The 10,223-nt window shown below is 38.2% G+C and overlaps 1 protein-coding gene and 1 long non-coding RNA gene across 4 annotated transcripts; both read left to right on the top strand.

Annotated features, from left to right (window-relative positions):
* Nucleotides 1-1,903: 1,903 nt before the first annotated feature.
* On the top strand, nucleotides 1,904-2,938 carry LOC306824643. Its single transcript, XR_013779167.1, has 3 exons — nucleotides 1,904-2,000; nucleotides 2,562-2,777; nucleotides 2,863-2,938. It is a non-coding gene; the product is annotated as an uncharacterized lncRNA (long non-coding RNA).
* A 1,013-nt stretch (nucleotides 2,939-3,951) lies between these two features.
* Nucleotides 3,952-7,652, top strand: med18 (mediator of RNA polymerase II transcription, subunit 18 homolog (yeast)). 3 transcript variants are annotated; one of them, XM_079344650.1, is made up of 3 exons: nucleotides 3,952-4,102; nucleotides 5,517-5,618; nucleotides 6,999-7,652. In XM_079344650.1, the coding sequence occupies exons 2-3, from the start codon at nucleotides 5,546-5,548 to the stop codon at nucleotides 7,553-7,555; spliced, it is 630 nt and encodes a 209-aa protein (XP_079200776.1). In that variant the 5' UTR covers nucleotides 3,952-4,102; nucleotides 5,517-5,545; the 3' UTR covers nucleotides 7,556-7,652. The 3 variants fall into 3 exon arrangements, with proteins under 3 accessions (XP_079200776.1, XP_079200777.1, XP_079200775.1); XM_079344651.1 differs by having other exon boundaries at nucleotides 3,952-4,106; XM_079344649.1 differs by lacking the exon at nucleotides 3,952-4,102 and adding an exon at nucleotides 4,938-5,362.
* Nucleotides 7,653-10,223: the final 2,571 nt, after the last annotated feature.

The raw sequence follows: 10,223 nt of genomic DNA, 5'->3' as shown, positions 1-10,223 counted from the left end.
TAAAGAGCTTCTTTATTTAAAAAAAAGAAGAAAAAAATTAATTAGTTTTGCTTAGTTATAAAGAAAGAAGAGTCAAAAACCTGTATGTAGGCCGACAAACCCCAACAGAAAACAGTTTTCCTGTTTACATCTTTCTATTACACACAATGGCATTCAAACAATCAATGACCAAAGGAAAAGACTATCCCACAATACTTAATTATAATAACCCTAACCCAGAACATCTGTAATACAACAAAGAAAAGAAAAAAAAAGCAGATGAACGCCAACATTTTTTATTTATTTATTATTTTACGTTATTATTAATTCATTTGGCCAAGCTATCTATTGTCTGAAAAGCATCTGTATTTTATTTGACCTGTGACCATGTTACATGTTGAGATTTGAAAAAATTGTAGGAACAAAATATGACACCAAAACATAAAGATTTCAAGTGTGAATAGGAATAATATTTGAATCATTAGACCTCATCAGACTGTTGCGATTATTTGACTCAGATCTGATTAGTTTGTGCCATGACAAATGTTCCGTTGCTGCACTTTCCAGACAATAATCAGTGTTGGCTCTTTGTTTGACCATAATAATCTCTAAACCAACAGAACACACAAATTAACCACTGGAAACAATTACTGTGGTCCATGATGATCTATATTTTATGAAGTACAATGAGACTTTTGCTTCATGAGAGAGCTATATATACACATATATTAGTGCAATAACAGTTGTTATTTACTTCACTGGTGGATAAAAAGCAGTAATGATGACTGACCGTTTTATCGCTTCACATGATAAAGTAAACATGTTGCTCACAGTATTTCAACACCTAGTAGGCCTATGCTAAAAGTGAGTAAATGTGACACCAGCAGAAAAAGAGCGTGGGTGAAAACCACATTAAACTTCCTCTGTACACGTATACTGACTGGCAGACCACTTTCGGTCTGTGAACTTGACTTTTGACGTTGCATTCAATCAAGATAGTTTCTGAGATGCGGAGGAGTTTCAGCTCGGATTCGTCAAGCAATAGCTTCACCACTAATGACTTTTTTTAAGATTTCATTCCTTCCTCAAGCACATAATGCAAAAAAGCTTAATTTTTCTGCTCATAATTTGGAACACATCTCCTTTTCCCTCAGGATACAGTAAGTAACCCTCCAAATAAGTGATATTTCACTGTATCTTAAAAATCATTTTAGGAAGTGACTTTGTTCTGGTAATTGATTGTTCAAATGTAACAGCTTTAAAAGTTTAACAGAAAGTGTGTATTTTAGCAGCTACAACCAAACTGGAGTACCTATTGGGATGTCAAGCTGTGATACCGTGTCAACATCCCAGAAGAGATGCAAGCACTTTCAAATGGTTTTACAAGAAGCAAGAACAAAGCAACACAGAACTGATACTCTTTCAAGACAATGCAGGACAAATACTCAAAAAAGAGCCGTTTCGACCCAATATTTTGCTCCTGAATAATAATTCCTTGGTCATTGTTTCTTTCACAGAGAAAGAGCAAGGGCTTTACTGGTGTAAAGTTTGTTTTCAGAATGATTGTATGACGGAACAGCCAACAGTCGTCAGTATAAAGAAAGGTCAGAAAAATTCAATTGTCATTATTTGTTTTCTGAAAGCAAAATACTTAAATCTCTTTATCCAACAGCTTTATACGTCTGTTGAAGCCCATCCTCTAATCAATTTTATTTATTTGTTTATTTTTTCAGAGATTCTTAAAGAAACTCAAGAGACATTCATCATTCCAGCAGGGTACAATTTTTCTCATGCATGTCTCAGTGATTTAACTAATTTAAAATGGACTTTTGAAGCAAATAAAGTGACGGCAGACAGAAATACAGAACCCGGACAGTCGTATCCTACCCGTCTTACTTTTAACAAGTCTTTAAATATATTTAATGTCAATTCAAAAAATGCTGGAAAGTATACATGCTGGACACGTGGATGTAACAGACAGTGGAAACAACTACATACCATCAACCTCTGTGTGGTAATAGGTAAGACAACACACACAATGTCATGATCTGATTTGATTTGATAGAACTTTATTGTCAGATATGGTCTGAAATTTCTCTTCCATCACAGTGACTCCATTTACAAGATACAAAGATCTGACACAACATCCATACAGCAAACAGCTATTCAGAGGTTTTCAATATGCTGTGATCTGGGTTTCAGCTCTGCAGTCAATTTGACTAGAGTATTGAGTCCTGCTGAACAAAGTGTTTTAGTCTAAACTAAGACGTCAGACCCTGTATCTCGAGTCTGATGGTAATATTCATGTTCTGTATTCAGAGCGTGCTTAGGATAAGAGGGGATGCAGTTAGGCAGCCATAGCATGTTTTTATAGGCTTATTCAGCTGCATTAGTTGGCCTACAATATTTGAATCTAAGTTTAACTGTTGGAGCAAAGCAGTGGACAGACACATGAGGTGTTACTATCGTGAGTATTGTAGGACACTTAGTCAAGTTAAACAAAAACTAGAATTTTTTTCTCTATTCGCTCCAAAAGACCTCAGTCAGGGTAACTTAGAATCTTTTTTACCCTCTTGTTATAGTACATCGTACTGAGGATTCACCTGCTTCTTGTGCTGTGGTGTGTGACGTGGAACCCAGTAACGTCAAACCAAACATCACATCAAGTATGAAGGCAGGCACATGGATGATATCAGTGCTAGTAGGTCAAAATGGGTCTTTAAAATGCAGAATAATGCCAATGTCTGGTGGAATTAACGATCCAATCGGACGAGCGAATGCATTTAACAACAGAAGTGGTGGGTGTTTTTTTTTTTACTCAATCATTCATTAAGAAACTTAGAATTTGAAGTAAGCAGTAACAAGGTTATTTTGCTTCAACAGGCACAGAGGCCGAGCTGATTCCTGGTATTTCTGTAACATTATCAGCCATCGCATGCCTTCTTTTAATGGCTTTTTTAATTTACTACCTCAGATCAAGACAACAAGGAGGTAGGATATAAAAATCTCTGATTGAAATTCCATTTTTTGTTGTTGTTGTGTCTTGACACACAAATTCACATTTGACATTGAGTCAACTTTACATACCCTTCCTGATTCCGTTTTTATCTCTCAAAAGTGTTTCCTGTTCAGCTTTGTTGCTGTTGTTTGAATAACAAGGTAAGTATTACATCATGATATATATGACTATGTGTCTACCTACTTGGAACTTTAATTCTTGCTTCTTACCGCAGGAGGAAGAGGAGATTCAAGTGGTTTATTCATCCATCATCATCAGATCTGCTGACATTAGAAACACTCCGATGACTAAAAGCGATTGTGTGTATAGTGAAATACATGCATAGAATGATTGTTTGAGTACAGTGCTTTTGACTTCCTCTTGTAAAACATGTTGTGTGTGTTCCAAGTGAATTGACCAAGGCAACGGACAGGAAAATAGGTCAATGAATTATCTTTGAAATAAAAAAAAAGTATAAATCTATTTATTTGTTTTTCTTCACTAGAGCAAACACAATACTCTTATGAACATCTAAAGAATATTGTATGATCACTTCATGCTTCAATACATATTTAGCAACTCCAAAAGTCAAGACAGCCCAAAGCACTATCTCTTGTATCTTTGTTGATATTGTCCTGTTCATGTATGTATGTATGTATGTTTTTTTATCTTATCCTACTTTCATTTAAAGGTAAATATCACCTATCAAGCATCTTTGCAATGGATTTTCAGTTTGTTGGATACCTTCCCCAGGTAGTGGTCTCAGACAAAAAAAACCCCAAACAACATAAAAATAGTGAATTGTTCCACTGACTGTCTTTTTGTAGGTCAAAAAGAAGCATCAATATTAATGTCAGCCATTCTAAGAAAATAGCTAAAATATCCAACTTTAAGTGAAGGTGTTACGACACACACTATAGTTTGGACCCAGACGCACGAGACAAGGTACGCTGGTAACAAGAATTTTTAAATGAACGTCACGAGGAAACCAAGCGAGGTGAAATGTGCCCAAAGTCTTTGCTGAGCGCTGAGGTGAGTGAAATCCTCAAGTCCCAACACGCGTGAAGTGAAGACCAGCTGGGGTTGAAGAGCAGCAGCCGGGCAGGCAGGAATGCAAGTAAGCAGGTGAGTCTTGTTGAAGATAACACGAGGAAGATACAGAAGTAGGCTCCGGGTATAATCAGACATCGATTAATCACTTGAGCATACAATGATCGAGATACTAGAATTTGGTGTCACTGGTGAAGTCAATAATCCGGCGTGTCGAGACCTAGTTTATATACTGTGGTTGATGAGTTGACACAGTAGCAAATCATGACAGGTTAGATTATGTGGGTTTTGATTTGAAACGTATATCTTTACTGTCTTTTTTACGTTTTAGCTAGCATTCTTTCCTTCATAATTTTAATTGCAAGGGATTAACAGACATTTATCTAAGAGCTAGCTCCTTGCAGTTATTCAACTGTATGGCAAGAAGTTATGTTTAAACCAGTATAGGCTGTAACATGCAACACTGCAATTAAACGTAGGCGAATGGTTATAGTCAAACATGTTAAACACTTGTTTAATGTTCGTACTAATGTCGGTGTTTGCATTATAGGCAACATAGATTGTTATTTTATTTGATGTTGTTACTCTTCTGTTAATAACAAGTACATCTGCACAATATAATGCCTACATTGCGAACATTTTTTTGGATGCAGCCCCTTTTGTAAAGGTAATATACAGTATTTTTTAAAGAGTAAACATAGTGTCAGTGGGCAGCACATTACAGCCACCTACTGCAAAAAGGACACCGTTGTCCTTACATATCAAATTATGCCATGTCAAGTATAACCTCCCAAACAGTTATACTTCCCAAAAGTCCTGCACTTCTGAGCAGACTACTTCTTTATCCATATTAGTTAATGTAAGGAAAATGGTGTCATTTTTCCAGTAGGTGGCTGTAATGCGCGTCAAGCCTGGTTGTCGACCGCTGTTAAGAAAATCGAAGAAGAAAACCCCTGATGCTTTTTTTTATTGGTTATGCCTTATTCAATGTAAACGAGCTGTTGGTCTCTGAATTTCACCAGTAAATTAAATTAAAAGTTAAACTATTTTGACTTAGTCGACTCGTGTTCTCTTATTCTTCGCTCCGTTAAAGTGGCGTGACATTTAAACTCTCCGCAGGTGAACTCAAACAGCTCACATTGTGGTACGTTGACATCTTTTACTTAGCTAAGCTAACTGCTAACTAGCGGGGGTTGCTTCAGCTGATGTTGACTGAACACACCGTCAAGGCCTCCCGGATCCTCGGTGGTTTCTTTGGACTCTGGTTAAGTACGAGCACGCCTTCCGCTTTCCCTTCTGAACATTTGCATATTGTTGTTCTGTTCGATTTCTCAGGTAAGAAAGCAAACTACAGCCACCAGTGAATTAGTATTAGCTCGTTGTTAGAGGAAAATTAACATAACAAATGCTCGATATTCCTTGAACTAAACGCTTGTCGTGTTTCTTTTCTTTCTTTCTTTCTTTCTTTTTTTCTTTTTTTATCTTCCAGGATAATTAAAGAAGATTTTGGTAGAAAACATGGAGGCTCCACCTGTGACAGTGATGCCCGTCACCGGGGGAACAATAAATATGATGGAGTACCTGCTGCAAGGTGAGCTAACTGTTTGATTGAAACGTCCTCAGCTGATGACAGGAGTATGTCAGTATTCATTATTAAAAGGGAATGCCTTGTTTGCCTAAATAAAAAGTGAAAATGTCGTGCCATGTTATTAAAGTTTAATGAGATGTGAAGGAGTAATGCTGAGCAGTGCTGATATCCAGTACAACGAACCTACATCTCGAGTAAGAACACCAGGACTGTGATATTACTTTTATACAATAGCTAAATAAGCAGGAAACAGTGGTACAAAGTAAAGTCAATAAAATATTATTTTATCAACTCCACCAAGACAACTAGCTCCACTGTTAAAGTTAAACTAGACTGTTGCTAGGCAATCCAAACGTTCTTCTCTACAGCACTCCTACTCCTCTGTTTGTTGCCATGGTTATTTCAGTGTGGACCTTTACTTTATTTGTAAAAAAAAAAAAAAAAGCATAATTCCCTATCATGAAACCAATGAAATTAAGCGTTTGATTGACAAATGAAAGAAAACACTGTCAGCTGTAAATGTAAAATAAAAGTAATCAGAACTTCATAGGAGGAGCGATAAATACTGTGAAAAGTCCCAGTTCTACTACATGGTTATTATTCTGTCTAATCAGATGGTTTGTTGGGACAAATTTGTATAAAAATAACTTACATGTCTACAACCAGGGCATGTGTGCAGGTCATTTTTGAAACTGCTTAAAGAGCATATTGCAGGTTAAAGACAAAACTTAACTAATCATAGGAAAATACGTTAACAATACTGTTTTTAAAGAAATTCTGAAATTAATTACCCACAGGGTCTCCTGGAGACGTTTTAGTACGTGTTCGCACGTCTTTGCTTTTTACTTCCGCATTCGGCTGTGACGTAACATAAGGGAGTCCCGCTGAATCCCCATCTGTTTAACATAGAAAAGCATGGATCCGAGTGTCACTCCCGTCAATAAATAGGAAGAAAATATGTATTCCTTTACATATAATGGTGTGCTGGCTTATTATTCTGAACCTGTTAGATGTGATAGAGAGCAGAAACAGGCTGGATTAGAGGAATAACGGCCTCAGGAGAGAAGTGGAGTTGTTGTTGAGGAGAGACCCGGAGCAGGCGTCCTGCTGAGTGACAGGTGTCAGCTCACGATATATGGGCGAGTGCTGTGTTCACATCAGCATATGTAAAGTTTGTAATCACTTTCAATCAAATAAAAAACAGTTTGTAGAAGGTGCAAGTGCCGATCATTTTTCGTTTCCATGCAAAATGTATATTCTATGTTTTTCTTCTAAAAACCTCAGTTATGTTCTCTTTTATGTTTAGCCCAGATCTTACACAACAATCTTTGTATCTTGCTCTTTTATTTCTTTCATCTTGCTCCCGTCTGTTTATTTTTTCAGGTAGTGTGTTAGACCAGGCCTTGGAAAGCCTCCTGCACCGCCTCCGAGGTCTTTGTGACAACATGGAACCTGAAACTTTTACAGACCATGAACTGGTTTACCTTCTGAAAGGCCAACAAGGAAACCCTTTCATTCTGCGGGCCCGGCGCTCCCTCTCCCATCCCACGTCTCCATGGCACCTACGCTACCTAGGCCAGCCTGAAGTCGGAGACAAGAGTCGCCACGCTTTGGTGCGCAACTGTGTTGATGTGGCCGCCTCTCACAGCCTGCCAGAGTTCCTCAATGAGATGGGATTTCGCATGGACCACGAGTTTGTGGCCAATGGGCACATTTTCCGCAAAGGGGCTATGAAAATAGTTGTGAGCAAGCTATCACGCATCCTGGTACCGGGGAACACTGAGAACACAGAGCGTCTTTCACTTTCATACCTGGTGGAGCTGAGCCTGTTGGCTCCTGCCGGTCAGGACACTGTGTCAGAGGACATGCGCAGCTTTGCTGAGCAACTCAAACCTCTGGTGCACCTGGAGAAGATTGACCCCAGCAAACAGAGACATTGAATGACATCATTTAGATGGTCAAATCATCAATGACTACCATGGACAATTTATTATTTTATAACTCAAAATAAATACACTGCAACGATTTCTAAACAGTCACACTTCTGGTCATTTTTCCCCATGTGCTCAACATTAGTTGCATTAAATATATTTTCTTTAGTTTTTTAAACTAATTTGCTATAGTAATAGGTCTATACAAATACAAAATAAATGTCTATTTGCTAAAATTGTAAAGAAGCTGGAGGTCATATTCTTGATTGGATAAATGATAGATTTACCTCCTTCCATTGTAAGGTAGTATAACGAAGTTTGATATCATTTTGTAATCACATCTGTAAACTATGGTGACTATTGCCAGAGTATATGTTAAATGAACTCTTGAAGATTATATTTGACAAGACTTCAGTTCAATGATTCAAGCTGCAAGTTCTGCTCAACTTGTCTTCAGCACCAACATGTTATACCACTAGGGGGCTCTCTTGCTCTTTGTGTGGCTTTTGTGTTCATGCAAACTGAAAGCTACCTCAGATCATCTACGTGAGCTGTGGTTGCCATGGAAATAATTAGCTGTGAGATCTGCACATCTTTTCCCCCCACTCTAATTAGCTTTCTCAATTGCTTAATGATACATAGACCTGTGAAAGCCTTTCTTTCTTCCCCTCAACAAAAGCATTGATTTTCCCTCTCTTCCCCTCTCATTTCTTCTGTTAACCCATTAGTGCCTCTTTCATGGGAACTTGAGCTGGGACTATTACACATGAAAGCAATAGAGCTGCCTCAGGTTCTTCACTCTTCATGCTTAAAATCTAAAATGGCCAGTATACTAGTGTGTCAACATTATGGCCAATCTGCTGTAGAGACTGAAGTAACTAATGCACATCCTGTCAGTTATGATAATAATGTATGCAATAGGACATGAGTGCTTCTAATAATACCCGTACAGGAAGATGCATTTGCAGGGCTTGCGATGTAAAGTGACTGCGTGCATGTCTGAAGGGATCGCTGCAGGGCAGATGGCTGTCTCTGCATGTTGACCTACCTGCATATCAAGGCTGATGAGGACGAGTTCGCTGAGGTGGAAAGGTGAGATGAAATGGCTTTTACATACATTTGGTGCACCTCCAAAACAATCTTTTAGCATTTTGATTGCTAAAAAAAAACAAAAAACATTTTAAATTGCCTATATTTTAGGAAATCCATTTAAAATCCTCAGTTTGAACCCAGTTTTAGAGTTGGGTCTTTATCACACAAAGTTCCCCATAACTGGGAGTGGATTATCTGATGGAGACCGTTTTTTGTTCCAACAACCAGAAGCTGTCTGTCGGCCCTTAGGACTAAAGCATGATGTTTCAGCTCTGAGTGAATTATGTATTAAAGAGGCAGATGCCTCCTTGCCCAAGGCTTTATATGTCCAGCATGGATACACTACAGTCTGCTGGCTTTTTTCCACTTAAACTTGTGTTTAGCACAGTGCTCTTTGGTGATGAGCTGGACTCCCACTGCACCTCAACTCCACATTGCCTAGAGAACAGAGGCATAGCTAGGCTAATCAGTGTCTTGGCATCAGGCCTGCTCGTCTATTGTGGATGGAGCCAACCACTGACTTGCACAAGTGAGGGATTTAACTCGTTGCCGGAAGCAAAGTGGTATTCTGCATGGTTTATTTCAGGAAATGGAGACTAGACTGACAACCTCTTCCAAAACATAAATGCAAAAACCCTTATAAGTCTCTGAATACGTTTTCACCAGACGTAGAGGTTACAGAGTGTCACATTTGTAAAGTAGGGGGGGGGGGGGTTCAAGTGTGCTTCTATTTACATAATTCTTACAAACTAAACTGCAGGAGGACGGCAAGTCTTTTGATGGTTGATATTTTTGTTTTATAGTTTCCAATTTCCTGAAACATTCCTACTAAATTAAACACCTGCTCATAGGCCTGTAAAAAAGCATTTTCATTAACAAACATCCACCTTACTGTTTCACTGATTGATAATCGCCAATAAAATCTTCGGAAATAGCAATAAAATAACTCACCCCTCCAAGTCTCCAATCCACAATATAAAGTCTTCGAATTGCCTGTCATTTAGTTAACGAGCAGTTTAAAACCTTAGTTTGTACATTTATTGATATTAACCAGAGAGAGCTAGCAAATATTAACTTATCAAGTGTAAAACATGAAAATGTATCTCTTAATTGATGGTAAATCTTGCATTTGCTGTAGATAACTTGAGAAAGTTGTTTCATTTAAATGGAGTCTTTGCATTTTATTACATATACATGTAATTCAGTGAAAGGAATTCCACTGTCCACTTACCCCATGCTGTCTCGAAGCGTCTCTGCCATCAACAGTTTATTATAATACCATTATGTTCGCTGCACTTTGGGGTGTTAGAGCAGTTCACACTGATTTTCCTCTCTGGACCATTGGCTTGTTCTAGGTCTGTTAAATATAATTAATGAGCTAAGGCAGATAGTGTTATTTAATCATATTTTGTTAGACCTCTGAAATTGGGAGAGAAGCCATTACCTGCACATGCCTTTACTCTCCATTCCACAACACAGTCTTAATTAAAACTCTTGGCACCAATTGTCTTCGCTGCCTCTGAACATAATGTTCGTAGTTGGCAGCCAACATGCCGAGATGCCACAGAAAGCTGGCTCTTGCTCT

Source organism: Symphodus melops (genome assembly GCF_947650265.1).
Source record: "Symphodus melops genome assembly, chromosome: 5".
Taxonomy (NCBI): Eukaryota; Metazoa; Chordata; class Actinopteri; order Labriformes; family Labridae; genus Symphodus; species Symphodus melops.
Note: the sequence above shows the minus strand (reverse complement) of the source record. Positions and strands in the feature narration are given on the sequence as shown.

Coding starts and splice junctions, on each gene's coding strand:
- med18 (XM_079344650.1), top strand. CDS start 5,546: ATGGAGGCTCCACCTGTGACAGTGATGCCCGTCACCGGGGGAACAATA. Junction 5,619..6,998: donor GATGGAGTACCTGCTGCAAG/GTGAGCTAACTG, acceptor TTATTTTTTCAG/GTAGTGTGTTAGACCAGGCC.